At 50.0% G+C, this 21,260-nt stretch overlaps 1 protein-coding gene across 1 annotated transcript; it reads right to left on the bottom strand.

Moving 5' to 3' along the window:
* Positions 1 to 293: 293 nt before the first annotated feature.
* LOC147008809 (52 kDa repressor of the inhibitor of the protein kinase-like) lies at positions 294 to 19,847 on the bottom strand. The gene is made up of 2 exons (XM_085863452.1): positions 19,288 to 19,847; positions 294 to 3,331 (listed from the first exon to the last, which is right to left on the bottom strand). The coding sequence occupies exon 2, from the start codon at positions 2,544 to 2,546 to the stop codon at positions 1,740 to 1,742; it is 807 nt and encodes a 268-aa protein (XP_085719578.1). The 5' UTR covers positions 2,547 to 3,331; positions 19,288 to 19,847; the 3' UTR covers positions 294 to 1,739.
* Positions 19,848 to 21,260: the final 1,413 nt, after the last annotated feature.

The following is a 21,260-nucleotide window of genomic DNA, read 5'->3' as shown; positions in this document are numbered from 1 at the left end:
AGGGCTCTCTGCTGACGATCTCAAAGTTAAGTTTCCGATCATTATCTGTCCCGTTTTAACTGTTTATTCTCTCACTTACATGTTCCTGTGTGTTCCTAGTTCGGTTTTGTTTCAAAAATTGTGCTATTTTGTGATATTTTGTCGACCTTGTCTTACCGGACGCTTGAGGCCTACTGGTTCTCCTCGGTGTACGATTGTGCTTTGTTTTTTCTCCCGTTACCTTCAATTTCTATCTCCCCCACTTTCCTAACATCCCCCATCCCTCCCTCCCAACTAAACACTATATTTCTTATCTTAAATCAAAAAAAAACCCACACTACCTTTCTCCTTCCTCACTCATGACTCTTGATTCTTCTTCTTCTTCTCCTCTTCTTCTTCTTCTTCTTCTTCTTCTTCTTCCTCAATTTTTTTCTACAACACTTCCATGACCTAATCTGTTGAAAACTCTCTCAAACATTAATAATAATAATAATAATAATAATAATAATAATAATAAAAACGATCTCTTATAATGCTTCATCTTCCTCTTTCACACGTGTGATACTCTTTACTGTATCATAATGCACTACTCTTCTACTATTTAAACAGATTGCTCTCAATTCGACCTCTCCTTCATACCTTGCCTAAAAAATCCAACTGTTACAGCGTTTCTTCTCTCCATTCTCTGGATTCGCCTTTATTGCATCCATCAAGAGTTGTGTTAAATCGCATCTCTGACCTAAAACTTAAAAAAAACCCCAGTGTTCGCTTTACATCAACCATTCTTTTTTTCCAACTTCAGTGCCAACTCACCCATCTCACCATGGATGTCCGCAGGGAGGGGAAAGGGGGGGCATTTGCCCTCCCCTGGAAAATCAAAAATTTGAAAAAAAATTACATGGAAAATACAAAATGAATAAAATAAGATAAACATTTCTCAACAGTTCATTCAGTTAGAGTAGGTTACTACTCTTGGAATAGGAATTGGAGCCGTCGGGGATCTCTTCCAAAATTGTCAATGGCACTGTTCATTAGCTCGGTCTTCTGGCTGTTCACTTTGTTGTGGTGGACACTTCGCATGCAGAGGCCGGACAGACGTTTATCACTCATCGTTGATCTTAACCAGGTCTATCACACAGCGCAGTGTGGTCTATCACACAGCGCAGTACAGTGGAAAGGAAGGACCTTTCCACTGTACATGATGTTGCAGGCAGAGTCAGTGCGATGAGGATAGCCTTGCGCACAGCAGGGAACAGAGTGGTCTGCTTCACCAGCTCGATCATACCCAGAGAGTTGTCATCCAGTGGCTTATGCTTCTGCACGTCATACCACGCCAGAGCTTCTTCTACAAGGTTGTCAATGCCATACATTTCCTTGACAGATGAAACGATGTGCTTGAATTCATCTCTTTCTGTTTGCTGCATTTCTCTCGGATGTAGTGCGAAAATGGGAAAATATGGCATGTTACTTTCACCAAAGCGACTTTTCAGAGACTGGATCAAGGAATCCATGTGTGGGACATAGATGGTGCAGCGATAGTACTCCTCAATGGAGCCTCCTACATTCGGCCGGTGGACCTGGCATGCGCATCGCCGAGGCATAGTCAAGTCTATGCCAAGTTCTTCTGCCAAGGTTTTCACCTCAGGGATGACATCTTCTGAGAACACACGGTCTGCACCATCCCGGTGAGCTCAGAAAGCCTTCATCAACAGGTCGATGTGATCTCGGACTCCCATCATGTCCATGTCGACTGCCTGCAGCTATTGGGTCACTGGCTCCAACATCGCTGAATACTTCACAATGATCTTCAGCCAGATGAGGAACACTGTGGTTCCTGCAGCACACCTCAGCTGATACGCCATCTGATGCGTACTCTGTGACTCATGCTGGCTTGCCTCCAGTTGCTCCAGTTGTGCATAGATATCACAAAAGTTCTCTGAAAAGATGCGGATGCTTTTGTACTTTGCGCTCCATCTGGTTTCACACAACAAAGGTATATTTGGAACCAGTCTCCTGCGCTTGGGACTGTCATGGAAGAATTTAATGATAGATTTCACAGTTCCAGTCGTATTCCTCACATCTGCGACAGAATTCAGATTATGAACCACAAAATTCAGTCGATGTGAAGAGCAGTGCACGAAAACAGCTTTGGGATAGGTGTTCCTGATATGGGCCTGTACACCATTGTCTTTTCCTGCCATGGTTGAGCATCCATCGTAGCCTTGGCCGTGGAGCTTGTCGAGGTTAAGACCAAATTTTTTTGCTTGGTCGATGATAGTATCTGCAATTGTTGCAGCATCCACCCTCTCCAGTGGAATGAATCCAAGGAATTCCTCACGTATGGTGGCTGAGTCATTCCGTTGTTCCTGCAGCACAACAAATCGTACTCCAATGGACAGTTGCTCGGTGCCTGATATGTCAGCAATTTCATTTGCAATGACAGAGAATCCATTTGATTCATTTGCAGCTTTCACAATATTGTCTCTTACTACTTCTTCGGAGAGAACTATCAGCTCGTTCTGTACACAAACTGATGTGTATCTCGCATTTTTGCTTGTGCCCTCCATGTGATCCTTCAGGACCGTGTCCCCTGCTTCTATTCTGAATCGCAGTAGGTCACGAGGTTTCCCGATGTACTCTCCTTCCCCTCAATGCAATGTCATGGCTGCAGCAGAACAGAATGCTGGATAGTATGGGGAACAGTTTCTCTCGGTTTTGAATGACTGCTTTGTTGACTGCTCAGTCCATCTGGCTCACGATGGTCAACTCTGGCCTTTGCACGGTGGTCAGGAAATTGTTGGCATCTTGCAGTGCACCTTTGTGCCAGGAGGAAAGCATGTGCTTCCTCGTGCACTCATTGAACTCTTTGTATTTAACAAAAGGAGTCACGATGAACACACCCATTAGACCTCGGTGCACTGGTTGAGGGAACAGCACACAGTATTTGCACAGAGCACCTTTCAAGTGACTTGAGTAGGCCAGCCATGGAGAATATTGGTTTATCCACGTGTGGCGGAAACAGCGGGAGCCCTGTGAATCGTTCTGATAGCTGTAATCAGTTGGTGGGACGTATGTGTTCATCAGGAGGTCATATCTTCGATTATTGGTCAAATGTTCTGTGGTTTTGACGTAAGATCCAATGTCCAAATGATGAGGCAAGTCATTGGCCACTTTCGCAAGTGGTATTTGGGGTGGCATCTGATTGGTTGCTGTGAGTAACTGCTCGTGATGTCCCCCTCTGCGCTGCTCTGCTGGTTCAACATGCGTCTCCGATGTACCCGGGGTGTCTTGATTGTTGTCAGTCATCAGACTTACGTTTTTTAAAGAACCTCCTGATATCCATTTCACATTCCTGAAAAATAAGAAAAATGAGGTTAACATAACAATACAAATTTAATACACTGGTCTTCCCCAGACTCTATAACAATTAAATCAAGAGCATTTAGTTTGATTATTTTGTATAAAATCCAACGTAGAAAATTAGCATGAGTTTTGTTACTGAAATAAAATAAACAGCCGCAACACAGAAGGAATGAACGAAAAAAACACGATCTTCCATGCCAAATATCATGACATTCGATCAATGGTGTGTCTTCAACCTGAAGAATTGTTAACATTTTGTTCTGTTATTTACAGTAATCTTAGCAAAAAGATGTCTTCACACTTCACACGGCGATCTCAGGATAACATTGCCCCCCCCTGCATTTTTTTCTGCGGACGCCCATGCCTCTCACACTCACTCTCAAAGCAACCATCCCACTCTTCTCCCTCCAAGCCTACTTCTCACCTCTCTCAAAAACTCCCCCCTCACCTTTCTCCCACCATTCATTCCCTCACTCATCCTTCTCAAAGTTGCCCCCCCTCTCATCCACAAAGCTGCCGCCTTCCGCTGCCCTGTCACCTCCATCACTTCACTCCACCTCCTCAAATCCTCAACTGCCTTCTTCCCCCTCTCTTGTTTCCCCCTCTCCCCCAGTACCACAGAGCCTTTTATCCTCCTCATCCGGCCCCCTTCCCTAGCTATTCTGCAATCCCCCACACCCTTTCAACAACCCTCCTTACCTACCCCCTTCGTCCCTTGTCCTACCCTCCCCCTCACCCCCACCCTTTGCACCCAAAGCCTCCTCCCCTCCCTCTTCATTAAAAGTGTGGACCTCAAATATCCGGGCCCTTCGCTCAAACCTTTCAGATCTTTCCATACAGGTTGCCACTGACAAACCAGACATAATCTGCCGAACAGAAACTTTCCTCCCCCAAGACATGTCTGACTCCCAAGTATCTCTCCCTAGTTACTCCCTCCTCCAGTATGACAGACCTGAGCCTCGTCCTGGTGGAGGAGTTGCTCTCTTCATCAAAGACTCTATTCCTCACTCTCCATGCTCTGCCCTCACTCCCCCACACCCCCAGGAATACCTCTGGCTAAGGCTTCCACTCCACTCCCACCTCATGTTTATATGTGTACTGTATCGTCCACCTAACAGGGATGACTCCATCTACACCTCACTATCCGAAAACATGGACCAACTTCTATCTTCTCATTCAAACTCTCTTTTCCTCATATGTGGCGACTTCAATTGTCATCATGCCAGTTGGCTAGGTGTGGGTACCTCTCTCATCTGTCATGGCACCCCAGCAAAAGCTTTCAGTGACTCATTGGGACTGACTAAATCGGTCAACTTCCCTACCCAGATCTCAACCAATGGTACTCCATCTCTTCTGGATCTGATTTTGACAAATTTCCGTGACAATATCTGCTGCTCTTTTTTCCGCTCCAATCGGTTCTTCTGACCACGTGCTTGTCAAAGTGGACATCTCTCTGGCTGTTATCAGAGAACCACCTCACCGCCGTCGAATCTGGCATTTCACTCAAGCCAACTGGCAGGGTCTCCAAGCAGCCATCAAACGAATAGACTGGTCTCCTATTGCTACTTTCTCCAACATCAACTCATCCTGGGAATTCTTTCAAAGAAACTTGCTCTCCCTCATGCACAGATTTATCCCCTCTCGTCTTCAGTTGTCCTACCCTTCCTCCCGCCCTTGGTTCAGTGAAGCTTGTGGTGAGGCAGTTGTCCTGAAACAACTTTCCTTTGCCTCATGGAAAGCAAACCCAACTGAGGGAAATCTCAGTTCCTTCCATAAAGCTCGGAACAAGTGTGTATCTACCCTCAGGAGAGCCAGAAAACAACATCTTTCTCATCTCAAGTGTGAACTCTCAAACCTCTCTCCTTCCTCAAAATCCTGGTGGCGTTTAATCAAATCTGTTTCTGGTGTATGTTCCCCCTCCATCCCCTCCCTTACCTCAAATGGCGGCACTGCTGATACCACACGTGAAAAAGCTGAATGCCGAAACTCGGTGTTTGCAGCTCAATCTTGTGTCCAAAACCCATCACTTTCTCTACCCACCTTATCCAGTCGCACCCAACTGTCACTGGACTTTGTGTCCTTTTCTCCTGACAAGGAGGAGAGCTTGCTGTCAAACCTCTACTCAGATTCTGCAACCGATCTAGATGGCATCAGCCCACGTGTCCTCAAAGCCTGCTCTTCTGCTCTTGCTCACCCTCTCTCTGTTCTATTCACCCTCTCATTTGCCCAAGGTCATCTGCCATCTGCTTGGAAATCAGCAAACATCACTGCCCTGCATAAAAAAGGTGCAAAAACAGATCCCTGTAACTACAGACCAATCAGCCTTCTCCCAATCATCAGTGGGCGTGAATGATTCTTGATCCGCGAATCTGCATATAGCGATTATACTCCGACGCACCTGGAGGCGGGGCCAAATCGCCCCACGCTCGCTGATAGGACGGAACAGAAGTGGGCGTGAATCGTTCTTGATCCGATTTCTCGGAAAGGCTGGTGTTTTTGCACCCGCTGCTCGGTGCGCGCCCTGTACGAGTCCAGGATCGGTGCCCACAAGCGGCGCGGGAATGGCGGTGATGCGATGGTTGCGAGAGCGAGATGTGACGGCAAGGGTCGTGGCTGTTGTTGTGAAGCGGCGTTGCGGTTGGTGGTTGTGGTGGTAGTAATGGCGGCTGGTCCAAAATAAAGATAGTAAAAGAAAAACGGCTATCTAAAAGGGTCGCAGCCCGAATGAATGACATTTATTCCCTCTAAACAACGGGTTTGGGCCTAACTACACATATACTTACAGAGATATCTCACCTAAGGGACCTGAATGGTGGTTTGCGAATTTCGTCAACCACAACAATATATATTGTTGCGGATTCGCGCCCGCCGGCGTGCTGACGGCCACGTAGCTCGAATCGCGGCACGTCGCCCACCGGACGGACAATCCAGTCGTGACCCTCTCGGACTAACGCCGGGAACCAGTCACGGGTGGACCTTTCGGTCTCACCGCGATCGTGCCAATCGGCCCCCGCGTGGGATAGGGTTGCTCGCCAAATTCGACCTACCTAAGTACCCACACGGAGGGTAGACCGGGCGATCGCACCTCGCAGCAGGTCGACTTCGGACACGGGCCACTTAAGCGACCCGTTCCGTACTATCGGGATAACCGAGCGGTGTTATTCGTCGGCCTAGACGGTTCGATTAATTATCGGGCGTCTTAGCCCACGACCAACCCTTTACGTGAAGCAAGATGGGGATTCAATGAAAGAAATGACGAAGCGAAGCGGGAAAACAGTTCAACAATAAGCACATTTATTTCGCGATGAACGGAAAGCACACATATACAATTCCACCAAAAGCACATGTAAAAGAAGAAGACAAAAAGCAAATGCAACAATGCAGATCTATCCGACTACCGGGCACTCGGCAACACTTATACAATTTTACTTCACAGACGGCGCCGACAACACATATTCCCAAAGCAAAAGAAAAGAGAACCACCCTCCAGGATGAGGGGGGTAGGCGGGCCTGGGGCCGAGACTGTGTCGGGCCTACCCGTCTGATGATGAGACGCGAAGTGGCGGTGGTGCCTCAACTCCGCGGGCCTCGCGGACAGTGTCTGGTAGGGGGTGGGAAGGGGGCCCCCTTTTGTCGCACTATCTCAGCGCGGGGGGAAACAGGAGGGGGTTGCTGATGCTCGGGGAAAGGAGGATTTCACAAAATCTCGGGTCCCGTGACGAGCGTCTCCACCACGACCTCGGTCGCGCCGCCAGCCTCTCCCTCCGCAGTTCCCCGAATCCGACGCGAGCACCCCTCAACCGCCTTCGCCGCCGCCGCCTCTCCACAGCTCCGTCCTCTTCACTCCGACTCTTGACTCGTCCTAACTCTTCACTGGCTCCGCGAACTCCCAACTGCGAACTGCCCTCTTCTGACGAACGCAGTCGTTTTTATAAGCCCCGTGGCTTCGCTCTTTTACCCTTGACCCTCTGCCTCCGACCCTTCACCTCTCTTGCTGGCTCCCCATTGGCCCGAGGAAAAGTGGGCGTGAATGCTTTTTGATCCATGAATTTGCATATAGCGACCGCCCTCCAACGCCCTGGAGGCGGGGCCAAATCGCCCCTCGCTCACCGATTGGACGGAACAAAAGTGGGCGAGAGTCGTTTTTGATCCGTTTTCTGCGGAAAGTCCGTGATGTTTTTGAACACTCTGCTCGGTGCGCGCCCAACACGAGTCCAGCATCGGTGCCCACGAGTGGCGCGAGATGACGGTGATGCGATGGTGGCGAGTTGTGACGGTAAAGGTCGTGGCGGTTGTGGTGAAGCGGCGTTGTGGTTGGTGGTTGTTGTTGTGATGGCCGCGTTGTGGTTGGTGGTTGTTGTGTGATGGCTGTTGAGACGTGGTTGGTGGTGGTAATAATGGCGGCTGGTCCAAAATAAAGATAGTAAAAGAAAAACGGCTATCCTGAAGAATCGCAGCCCTCATGAATGACATTTATTCCCTCTAGACAACGGGTTTGGGCCTAACTACACATATACTTACCGAGATATCTCACCTAAGGGACCTGAATGGTGGTTTGCGAATTTGGTCAACCACAACACTACCCCCTCCCCTTTTTACAGACTCGTCCCGAGTCGTCAAATTTTCGTGTGCCATCATGTGTAGTTTTCCCCTAGTACATTTTACCTACGGATCCCTGAGTGCGACATTCATGGTATTCGTGTCCCCAAAATAAATAACCTAAGGGCTGAGTAACTACCTAAACAAACTCACTCACACGGACGACTTAAATAAAATTGCCGGCGCTAAGACAAACATGCCGGGGGCGCACTCATATGTACAGTACATCTTACCTTAACTTACAAATTTTACACTAAACCATGGCCCAGGATCACTGAACTCTGCAAAAAGAAAACAGTTAGCAGGGTGCCAGGCTGCCCGCATGCAGTCTCTGGCTCAAACAATGCAGGTGACAGGGAACGTAGCCGGCTGCTCACACGCAGTCCAAGGCCTTCCCTTTTGAACTGAACGCAGTGAACCACAACGGTGCATGGGCCGCACAAACGTAGTCTCCGTGCCAGCTCAAGTGGCACACGCAATGAACACACGAATGGATGGATGAATGGTTTGAACTGAACGCAGTGAACCACAATGGTGCATGGGCTGCACAACGCAGTCTCCGTGCCAGCTCAAGTGGCACACGCAATGAACACAACGAATGGATGGATGAATGGATGGACGCAAACACGGTGCACGGGCCGCCACTGCAGGCCCGTGTTGTAGCTGCCAACAGGGCAGTTCTTGCAGCTTGCAAACTGTTGCCTTGATCCTGGCGCACATGGCAATGAACAGGGGGGCAAAGCAAAAATTGAACGGGGCTGGTGAACGTGGGCAGTGGGCATGGCAAAGGCAGCAGGCAAACACAGCCCGCAGAAGAAGGCCGTTGCAGGCAAACATAGCCGGCAGATGAACTAGCCGGCACAGGCCTTGAAGTACAGCAGCTGCAGACGATCCGGCCGGCACAGGCCTTGCAGCACAGCAGCTGCAGACGATCCAGCCGGCACTGGCCTTGCAGCAAAACAACAGCTGCCGATGAAGTGGGCCGGCCTTTGCCTTGCAGCAACGCAGCCAGCAGATGAAGCTGGCCAGCCTTTGCCGTTCAGTGGAGGTTGGTGGAGGGAGTGCGGTGGTGCTGGCCACTTGGAAGGCGGGCTCGGACCTACCTACCTGTCTCCCTCCCACCTATCGCCTTTGCCTGTCACTGTACATACCCACTCCCTTAATTTGTCAAACCCCAATTTAGCCCCAACTTATTTTTTTATTTTACTTCCCCACTATAAATCGTCCCCTAACCCCCTTTACTGTCCTTGTTCGGCTAACCTATTCTGTCACCTAGCCTACTCCCAACTCCTACGTTCCCTTCCCGGAGGGGAATAAGGGAGGGCGAACGTCCTGTGTCGAGGCCCAACGAAGCCTCAGGATGGCCTCCCCAGACTTCAGCGATCTATAACACAAAGTGGGTCCAGCGGCCCACAATGAGAGCGAGGGGATGGATGGTGCGGAGGGGTACACTTCCTATTCTACCCTATCCATTTAACTGCTAAACTACCCCGGGGCTTTCAACAAGCGCCTCTCGCTTAAACTATTGGTTCTAACAACCCAGATTCCCGTCGTCTGTGTTGGTGTCCTCACAATTTCGGGCCTCGCCCCCCAATTTTCTCTCCGTGCCCTCACACGGTCTCATGGCTGGGACACGTGGCTCCCTTTGGCAGGCACGACCCTCTGCCGAATCTCCCGCTATGGCACCCCCGGGCACTACACTGCCTCCGAGCCTACCAGCTCCCTAACACCGGGGAGTGCCCCCCATGGCACCTCCCCTGAAACGCACACGTGGCAGGCTGGCTTCCCAGGCCCCTTTCCGAGGGTCACCCGTGCCCACAACACTGCCCACGCGGCTAATGGCGCCCCGGGCCCCCGCACCAAGCAGGCGCACCCGTGCCCACTACGCTATCCCGGCCCCCCATGGGCCCTTGGCCTACCACGGCCGACTAGCCTGGTGCCCGGGGTACCCACTCAGCGATACTCACCTTTCGCAGCCACGCTCCCAAGCCCGTCAACAGGGCTCCTGCACCCCTCCAAACGGGTTTCGAGCCTACACTCCCACCAACAACAAAACGACCTCCATATTTGTTAATTTGACTAACCCACTAACTCACTTTACTCTGACCCCGGGGTCCCTTGGGCGGGAGTCACTCCTCCCCCCAATCACTCATCGCACCATGCATTCCCCATTCGCTCCACACACACAGACCCGCTGGCCTCACTCACTCACCAAGCACATGCTTCCAATCCACTCACCAACAACTCTTCAACACACACACCACTGAACTCTGCCATCCTCCTAACTACATCCCCTAACTAACTCGTGCTCCCACGTCGTCCCTTAAACTACAGCACGTTCCTTTTAACACTACGTAGCTAAGCTACGTCCCCGCTACACATTCACAAGTCTGTCACTGTCTCCAAATCTATAAAATCATTTTATTTCCCAACCTAAATCTGACTAACAATCCCTCTAACTAATCCATTCCACGGACTCCATGAGGACTTACCCCTGCCCCATGAAGTCGGTCTAACTAAGCTAACCCTTCCCCCTAACTAGTTTCCATCCTGTGCCCTGGTAAGGGGGTCTTCCACCCCTTGCCCAGGAATCCTGTGCACCCGAAAGTGAGGCTTGCTTTTTCTTTTTTTTTTTTTCTTTACATGCGCAGCACCAGCGCGGCAACTCAGAGCTCGCGCACTTTGCACCTTCCCGTGACGTCATGCAGCTGCACGTGTACCTCGTCCCTCCTTGGACGGTACCATCCGGCAGGGATTCCCCTCCTGCCGGATTCCAACCCCACGTGCAGCCATGACGTCACCGTGCGCATAAAAAAAAACACAAGCCCCACGTCTCGAGGGGTTCCCCACGCGAACACATGTGCTTTGCCCGTTGGAGCTTAACACACACGATCGCGTGGAGAACCCGTCCGGTCCAAATCCGTAATCCTGCCTAAACTTTGTCCGTCCGCGGGATCGGCAAATCCACCGCGTGCGTTTCCGGACCGGGACTTCACTCTCGCAAGCGAGCACGTGGGGGTCTCGTGCGTTGCACAGCACGGACCTCGTGCTCACTGCTGGGTGAACCCGGCACGGTCCCCGAAACAACTACAGCCGCTACTCGGCCTTCTTTCCTCACATGTCGCCGTCGTCGCCATTCGACCCACGCACACCTGCGTGTTACGACGCTCACACTCCATTCCATTACATTCACACCGGGAGACGCGGCTGCGTGCTCCCGCATGCCAACCGACATCTCCCTCACATACCGTTCTCTCACACACACGGTCTCCCTTGCATTCGGCCGTTCACTCACGCGTGCCTCACTACTCACACAAACCATACTACTTACACACGCGGGGGCACTCACCCGCGGTGCCTCATCCACACTCCGTGCCTCACTCATACACGCGGGGGCACTCACCCGCGGTGCCTCACTCATACTGGCCGTTTCATCCACACACACGGCCTCTTCCACACACGGTTCCTCATCCACACACGGCGTGCTGGGAAGCACGTACTCCGGCACCATCGCCACCACACCACTCACACACGGGGTCGCTTCCACACACGGGGACGCACTCACACCTTTCACCACACACACAGGGACAACCACACTGGGGATTTGTGTCCCCACAAGGGTCTCCGGGGCCTCTATACCCCCCAAGCTCTCCGTGCACCCGTTCGCAGCACTCCTCCCCTCGACCTCGCAAAGCACGACCGAACTCACCTGGTCGTGACTCGCCTCAAGGGGGCATACTCCCTCCCCTCTTTCCTGGAGGAGGCTATCCCGCTGCTCGCACTGGGCCTCCACCCAGTCCACCAGCTCACCCCCATTGTCCTCCACTACCTCCGTGTGTGTGTGTGTGTCACTTACCCCGTCTTCATCGTGCAGTCTTCCCTCTATCGTTCCTATCTCCCGTGTCTCTGCCAACTCAGTCACCTCTTCACTCTTTACCTCCCTTGTCTCAACTATTATTTCCGTTGTCGTCACCTCGTGTCTCGTCTCGCACGTTTTGGTCTCCCCATTTAATTTTTCCCTTTCGGTCATCGTCACGACCCTCGCCCAACACGCCCCCCGAATTATTTTTTCACTCGCCTCCACCGCTGGCCTGTCAGCCGTTGCACCCCCACCCAGCTCGTTCGTTCCTACACGTGGAGTCGCCATTTTAAGCTCCCTGGTCACGGCCTTCATGCCCGCCTGCAGGCATCGGCCCATGTTCTGCGTCTCACCCCGGAGCTCTTTCATTTCGTTTTTCATTTGCTTTGCGTTTGTATCCATCTTTTGTGTATTCGCATCCATCTTTTCGTTCATGTTCGCATTTATCTTCGCTGTCATTTCCGCATTCATTTGTTGCGCATCCGCATTCATCTTTGCCAGCATGGTGATTAGCTGGGCCATGTCGGGTGCGCTTGGGTGAGCCGTTTCGGCAGGGGTTGGGGAAGGGTTTTGGTGGAGAGGAGGAGGAGGGGAGGTGTCATACACCGCGGCCGCTGCCGCACCTATTTCGGGCTCTGGGTTCAGTTGGGCGAGTTCGTTTTCCTGTACAACCAACATTTCCTGCACGGGGATTTCATCCTGAGCCATGGATTCTACACATTCTACATCCATTTCTAATACCCCCGGCTCCCGCTCGCCTTGAGACGCCATCTTATTTCTCGTAAAGGGTTAATTTGAATCGCTCGTAATTTGGAGGGAATCGGGGGTCGCTTCTCTCACCCCTGGACCGATTCCCGTGAATTTAGCCGGAGACAGGAGAGCCCGTTTTCCCGTTCTACGTTACCAGTGCCGTGATGAGGGCAATGGGTTTGTATCGCACGACCTGACACCAGTGTTGCGGATTCGCGCCCGCCGGCGTGCTGACGGCCACGTAGCTCGAATCGCGGCACGTCGCCCACCGGACGGACAATCCAGTCGTGACCCTCTCGGACTAACGCCGGGAACCAGTCACGGGTGGACCTTTCGGTCTCACCGCGATCGTGCCAATCGGCCCCCGCGTGGGATAGGGTTGCTCGCCAAATTCGACCTACCTAAATACCCACATGGAGGGTAGACCGGGCGATCGCACCTCGCCGCAGGTCGACTTCGGACACGGGCCACTTAAGCGACCCGTTCCGTACTATCGGGATAACCGAGTGGTGTTATTCGTCGGCCTCGACGGTTCGATTAATTATAGGGCGTCTTAGCCCACGACCAACCCTTTACGTGAAGCAAGATGGGGATTCAATGAAAGAAATGACGAAGCGAAGCGGGAAAACAGTTCAACAATAAGCACATTTATTTCGCGATGAACGGAAAGCACACATATACAATTCCACCAAAAGCACATGTAAAAGAAGAAGACAAAAAGCAAATGCAACAATGCAGATCTATCCGACTACTGGGAACTCGGCAACACTTATACAATTTTACTTCACAGACGGCGCCGACAACACATATTCCCAAAGCAAAAGAAAAGAGAACCACCCTCCAGGATGAGGGGGGTAGGCGGGCCTGGGGCCGAGACCGTGTCGGGCCTACTCGTCTGATGATGAGACGCGAAGTGGCGGTGGTGCCTCAACTCCGCGGGCCTCACGGACAGTGTCTGGTAGGGGGTGGGAAGGGGGCCCCCTTTTGTCGCACCATCTCAGCGCGGGGGGGAAACAGGAGGGGTTGCTGATGCTCTGGGAAAGGAGGATTTCACGAAATCTCGGGTCCCGCTACGAGCGTCTCCACCACGACCTCGGTCGCGCCGCCGGCCTCTCCCTCCGCAGTTCCCCGAATCCGACGCGAGCACCCCCTCAACCGCCTTCGCCGCCGCCGCCTCTCCACAGCTCCGTCCTCTTCACTCCGACTCTTGACTCGTCCCAACTCTTCACTGGCTCCGCGAACTCCCAACTGCGAACTGCCCTCTTCTGATGAACGCAGTCGTTTTTATAAGCCCCGTGGCTTCGCTCTTTTACCCTTGACCCTCTGCCTCTGACCCTTCACCTCTCTTGCTGGCTCCCCATTGGCCTGAGGAAAAGTGGGCGTGAATGCTTTTTGATCCATGAATTTGCATATAGCGACCGCCCTCCAACGCCCTGGAGGCGGGGCAAAATCGCCCCTCGCTCACCGATTGGACGGAACAAAAGTGGGCGTGAGTCGTTTTTGATCCGTTTTTCTGCGGAAAGTCCGTGATGTTTTTGAACACGCTGCTCGGTGCGCGCCCCGCACGAGTCCAGCATCGGTGCCCACGAGTGGCGCGAGATGACGGTGATGCGATGGTGGCGAGTTGTGACGGTAAAGGTCGTGGCGGTTGTGGTGAAGCGGCGTTGTGGTTGGTGGTTGTTGTTGTGATGGCCGCGTTGTGGTTGGTGGTTGTTGTGTGATGGCTGTTGAGACGTGGTTGGTGGTGGTAATAATGGCGGCTGGTCCAAAATAAAGATAGTAAAAGAAAAACGGCTATCCTGAAGAGTCGCAGCCCTCATGAATGACATTTATTCCCTCTAGACAACGGGTTTGGGCCTAACTACACATATACTTACCGAGATATCTCACCTAAGGGACCTGAATGGTGGTTTGCGAATTTGGTCAACCACAACAATATTATATATATATATATATATATATATATATATATATATATATATATATATATATATATATATATATTGTGGTGAATTGAAGGACGTGACATGTGATCACATGTCGCGAGGCTCGAGCACAGGATAGATAAAGCCAAGTCTCCGCACGGACGGGGTGATTGTCCCAGGGGCATTGTCATTTACGGCGGCGGTTCACTTGGTGCTCGTTGAATGGTGAGAATTGAGAGTATATCGGACTCCGTGCTTATACTGATTTATTTTGCGATGATTAATTGCACATGTATACATTACTGCGTATGTACTCCTAGCTGCACCTGTATTCCCTGATGTGCCCGTAGAAGCGGCTTCAATCAAATGGAATAAAGCCTACACTCTGAAGGTTCTTCTCTCGCTTTCATTTCAATTTATTCCATTTGGTTTTCTCGGCTCTCTCAACCAACGATGGACAAGATCTACAAACCAGAGAGGTTCGACGCAGACCCAAACGCGACTGACTCGGAAATGAAATGGACGCATTGGTTCCGTTCCTTCTCACACTATCTGACCATCATCGAAGAGGGAGCCGACAAATTGGCCGCCCTTGTGAATCATGTCTCGCCCAGTGTATTCAGGGTCTTCTCGGAGTGTGACACCTACGATGCAGCGATCGACGTGCTGCAGGCGCTCTACGTGAAGCGCAAGAACGAGGTGTACATACGACATCTTCTCAACACACGCAAGCAAGCAGCCGGGGAGACCATCGATCAGTTCCTGCAAGCTCTGAGGCAGTTGGGAAAAGACGGCAGCTTCCGGGCCGTAACCGCCGAGGAACACCGAGATGAAGCGACCCGAGAGGCATTCATCCAAGGACTCAGGTCAGCCCACATACGGCAACGCTTACTGGAGAAAGCGCAACCCACTCTTGAAAAGGTAGTCGACCAGGCTCGAGCGATGGATATGGCTCAGCAGCAATCTGAGTCATTTGGGACACCGATGCTGCTAATGAACCCCGCTATGGTGGAAACTCAAGGAACCCCACAGGGCACCCCTGACACAGAGGATGGAGAAAAACCCGAGGAATCGGATACCCAGACCTCGTCAAACTCCTCAGCAACTACTTCGGTTGGTAAATGCTTCTTTTGTGGGTACAAAAGACACCCCCGCCACAAATGCACCGCCAGAGATGCCACATGCATGAATTGCGACAAGAAAGGGCATTATGCCAGGGTATGTAAATCTACTCTAAGGAGAAATAAACCCACTTCTGCGGCTCTCTACTCACAAAAGAAACTAACTGCAGCCTCACCGGGGAATCTATCCAAGGCTATCATCAACGTACGAATTAACGGGCATATGGCTGAAGCTCTGATTGATACCGGTAGCTCTGAGAGTTTCATCAACAGCTCACTAGCGAAGGGCAGGAAATGGAAGATCCACCCGACAGACAATACGGTATGCATGGCCGCCACATCACTACAGTCCCGCGTACGAGGGTACTGCAATGTTGAATTGGACGTAAAAGGGTACACGCATCGGGATGTAAGGGTACTGGTGCTTCGTGATTTATGCGCAGACGTAATTCTGGGTCATAATGTCCTCAAGCAGCACACGAGCCTCGAAATACCCTTTGGAGGAAGCAAACCTCGTCTAATTTTAAATGCTCTGACCACCGCAGAGGTAACGTCCCCCCAGCTGTTTGCTAACTTGTCGCCGGTCTGTAAACCGATAGCGATCAAATCGCGACGATATACCACTGCTGATATGAACTTCATCGCTTCAGAGACTAAGCGATTACTGGAAGAAGGAATTATAGAACCGAGCGATTCGCAATGGCGTGCACAGGTGTTGGTCACCGCCAACCAGAACCATAAGAAACGAATGGTTGTCGATTACTTCCAAACGGTCAATCGTTTCACCCAACTCAATGCCTACCCTTTGCTGCGCATAGACGAGATGGTCGAACGTGTGGCCAATTATAAAATATTCAGCACCATCAATTTGCGAAGCACCTATCATCAAATTCCCATCCGAGAGGAAGACAAACCTTACACCGCATTCCAGGCAGGTAGACGCCTCTATCAATTCAGGAGGATTCCGTTCGGTGTCACGAATGGAGTAGCTTGCTTCCAACGAGTTATGGATGACATCATCTCAGATGAAAACCTCAGAGACACTTTTGTTTACGTGGACAATGTCACAGTGTGCGGTAAGGATCAGGGGGAACATGATATGAATCTGGACAGATTCTTGAGCATTGCTAGAAAATATAATCTGACCCTCAACTACGAGAAATGCGTATTCTCGGCAAGGTCAATTGACCTTCTCGGCTACACAATAGCCGACGGCACGATTAAGCCTGATCCTGAACGATTGCGCCCACTTCATGAGCTACCCCCACCTCAGGACCTGCAGACAATGCGCCGGGTGATAGGCATGTTCGCTTACTACGCAAGATGGATTTCCCAATACTCCGAGAAAATACATCCCCTAGTGCATTGCAAAAACTTCCCACCAGATGCCGCTGTTGTAAAAGCTTTCCACAGCCTCAAAGATGATATCAGTAATTCCGTGGTATTATCGCTCGATAGCTCGGTGCCCTTTGTGGTGGAAACAGATGATTCTGATCACGCGATAGCTGCGACGCTTAATCAGTCTGGGCGACCCGTCGCGTTCTTCTTGAGAACTCTCTCTGGAAGCGAGCAGAGACACTCAGCAATAGAGAAGGAAGCGTACGCTATTGTCGAAGCCCTACGTAAATGGAGACACTATTTACTGGGAAACCACTTCACGCTCGTCATGGACCAGCGATCCGTTGCATTCATGTTTGATGGGAAAAATAACGGGAAAATTAAGAATGAAAAAATTATGAGATGGCGGATAGACCTAGCTTGCTATAGTTACGACATTGTTTACCGGCCCGGGAGAGAAAACCCTGCTGCAGATACCTTCTCTCGGGTCTACTGTTCGACGACAATCAGTCGGGCTTTGCAAGACCTACATGTGTCTCTTTGCCACCCAGGGGTAACCAGAATGGCACATTTCGTGCGCAGACAAAACCTTCCCTATTCTATCGAAGATATTAAACAAATGAATGCTTCATGCCCTGTTTGTGCTGAACTAAAACCCAGATTCTATGGCGCGGCATCTGGCAGATTGATCAAGGCCACTTCTCCCTTCGAGAGACTAAATATCGACTTCAAAGGGCCCCTGCCGACCGAGACAGACAACAGATACATATTCACTGTTGTTGATGAATATTCAAGGTTCCCTTTCGCATTTCCGTGCTAGGATATGACCTCGGGCACTGTCGTGAAATGTCTCTCTGACCTCTTCGCTATGTTTGGGAAACCTTCGTACATACATTCAGACAGAGGGCCGTGTTTCATGTCGGCCGGGCTAAAACAGTTCCTATTAGAGCATGGCATAGCAACTAGTCGAACGACGGGTTACAACCCACAGGGTAATGGGCAGGTGGAACGGTATAACGGAGTCATTTGGAAAGCCATAACTCTGGCGTTGAAATCAAGAGGACTGGGCCCCGGGCAATGGGAGGTTACCCATCTCGACGCTCTGAATTCCATACGCTCTTTGCTCTGCACGTCCACCAATGCAACTCCTCACGAATGAATATTTACTCACCAGCGACGTTATGTTGACGGCCAAACGGTGCCCAACTGGCTAACCCATCCCGGAACAGTGTTCATGAAACGCCCGGTACGACAAAGCAAGTATGAACCCATGGTGGAGGAGGTCAAACTCATCGATGCTAATCCAGAGTATGCTCATGTCAGACTCCCGGATGGCAGGGAGACCACTGTGTCGGTTCGCCATTTGGCTCCCTCAGGTACTCCTCCCGCAAGTACACCACCATCTGGCATTCCTCCCTCTGACATCCCCTCCCCAGGTGTTCCCCCCCCCAGGAACTCCACCCGGGAACGGTGGCGACGGAGCTGCCGCGTTCCACCCGAGAGCGATTGAGGAGTCATCCCCGGCACGAGTCGAGGCTCACCAAGAGGATCGGAAGCCTCCCTCAAGTGAAACCGCCATTTACTCCCGGAGAGGTCGACGGATAAAACCCCCTCGCCGACTAGATCTGTAAAGGGGATTATCGGCATCCTCGATGCTCATGCTCCTATATGCTCATTATATCATATATCGATGCTCATTACCATGCTCCTACAACTCAAAATAATAATAATAATAATATATATACACATATATATATATATATATATATATATATATATATATATATATATATATATATATATACACACATATACATATATATATATATATATATATATATATATATATATATATATATATATACACACATACACATATATATATATATATATATATATATATATATATATATATATATATATATATATATATATATATATATATATATATATATATATATATATATATATATATATATATATATATATACACACACACATATACATATACACACATATACATATACACACATATACATATACACACATATACATATTATATATATATATATACACACACACATATACATATATATATATATATATATATATATATATATATATATATATATATATATACATATATATTTATATATATATATATATATATATATATATACATATATATATATATACATATATATATATATATACATATATATATACATATATATATATATACATATATATATATATATATACATATATATATATATATATATACATATATACAGAAACAGTGACATGATGCTGACGGCATACGTAAATAGCACACTGTACAGTACTGGATTACATATCCTGTTGATGGCGTCATGTAAACGTCTTCCCGTGGCCCAGACAAAAGGCACGTCAACAAGATGGTAGCAAGTTAGATTTAAATAAAAATTACATTTCTCATGTCTGGAAGTTAAGGGACTGATGTTGAATTCTAAATTGAATCGAGATCGAATGTATTGTTCAGCTGTGCGAAGAAGAGAGGTGTATCATCATGAGAAAAACTGTTTACATCTCTCAACTAATGTACTGTACATCGTTGCACGGCCAATTCGAACGTAAACGTATGAACTTGAGGAATAACCATTAACCATATCGTCAAGGATCGAAGGATTCGATGAGTATGAAAAAAAATATAAAAAATTCAACCTTCCAGTCGCCTCAGACAAATTGACCCAGAAATCAGCCAATCGTGAGGCGAGGAAACCGAAACGACAGAACAAAAGCGAAGATTCACGTTTGATCAAATAAAAATATTAATCGGAATGAAATGTTCTGTGCTACAGACGTAACATATTCGATTAAGGTTTTGCATTTGCGAAAAAAAATCTCGAACCTTCTTCACCATCGAGTTTCGATTTATACACCGCTTAGGTGGTTCGGACACGTACACAATTTTTCCACCCTTCGCGGGGTGTGAAATAATAAATTTAACGCATTTGAAAAACAAATTTAAAAGAGTATCCGAGTGAAAGAGACGCATTTACGGAGCGACCGCATGACGTTGCTTTGTGGAGAGCATCACATATCGAGGCCGGGTTTTTTATTTTTTCTTAATCCCGCCGGGTCGCATGGGCGGCTTCTTCTTCCTCATCTCTGGAGACCCACGCCATGTTAAGCCCCAGCCGCTTCTCTAGTAAGTGGCTGTGTGGAAGGTCTCGCGAGTGCTCGGTGCCGCTGCCCTCGTGCCGCATCAGGCCGAACTCCCCGACGTTCGCGCGCGCGTCGCAGACTCAAAGCCCCGTCGGAAGAAGCTTCCAGGCTTTCGTGAAGAGCCGGAGCCCTTTCCCTTCGGTGCACCGTCGCTCCGCGGCCGAAGTCAAGTCGCAGATCTTGGCTCGCAGGGTCTTACTGGATCTTCTCCGACTTTTTTCTCCAGAGGAAAGCAGCCAGGATCGCTTTTTGCTCCTCGTCAAGAACCTTCGGTCTCAGGGCCTACGTCCCACGGTTCTCCGAAGCAGAGACGTGTACGGGCGTCGGTCGTCGAACGAGAAGCATCTGGACAAGGAACGTCTGCATCGTCGTCTGCGCCATTGGAAACGGAAACGTTCCTGTGCCTTGAACTCGGAACGCGGCAAACCTGCGACCACGTCCACTCGCCTCAAGAACGATCCACTCGGCCGTCGGAGGAACACACTCATGAATCGTCCGCAACAGCACCCTGGCTCCAAGAAGAGCGGCCGTGGGCGCAAGAAGTCCCGCGGCGATGACGACAAACCCGACTTCCAAAGGCTCCAGTGTGACGAGGACAACAACTTCGAGCAGAGTCGTGCGGTGAAGAAGAAGAAGATGATTAAGAAGAAGAACGTGCAACTCGGCAGGAATACCGCCTCGGTCAGAGAAGGGGGCGAGAGGGCGCTCGAGGACTTCGCCCGAGACGGAGGAGCCCACTTGTCTCCTGTCGTGAGGCTGAAGCCCCTTTCCTTGATCAATTCGTACAAAGATTGTCCCACAAACGGCCAACCGTCGGCGGCGACGTCGTCGTCGTTGTTCGAGGCGCGCGCGCTCCCGGGATCGTCCAAGCTCGTGAAGGCACGACGTGCGGACGGGGTGGCCACGTGCACCGAACGGACCGGAAAGAGCGACACGAGGGGAGAAAACGCTGCCCTCGTTCCTCTGGTTTACCTGCAGGGCGAGCTGGCGGTCCATCTGAACCGCGTGCCCTTGAACTGTACCTCGAAAATATTCTCTTGATTCCCCTTCCTCAGCTCATGGCAGTCTCTTCTGATGACATCATTTGGAATTTCCTGATTTTTATTTTTATTTTTTTCC

This window comes from Eptatretus burgeri, chromosome 18 (genome assembly GCF_056783735.1).
Source record: "Eptatretus burgeri isolate ZD-2024b chromosome 18, Ebu_testis_v1, whole genome shotgun sequence".
In the NCBI taxonomy this organism is placed as follows: domain Eukaryota; kingdom Metazoa; phylum Chordata; class Myxini; order Myxiniformes; family Myxinidae; genus Eptatretus; species Eptatretus burgeri.
Note: the sequence above shows the minus strand (reverse complement) of the source record. Positions and strands in the feature narration are given on the sequence as shown.

Bases quoted from the DNA above. Each gene is read 5' to 3' on its own strand.
- LOC147008809 (XM_085863452.1), bottom strand. From the start codon at position 2,546: ATGGAGGGCACAAGCAAAAATGCGAGATACACATCAGTTTGTGTACAG.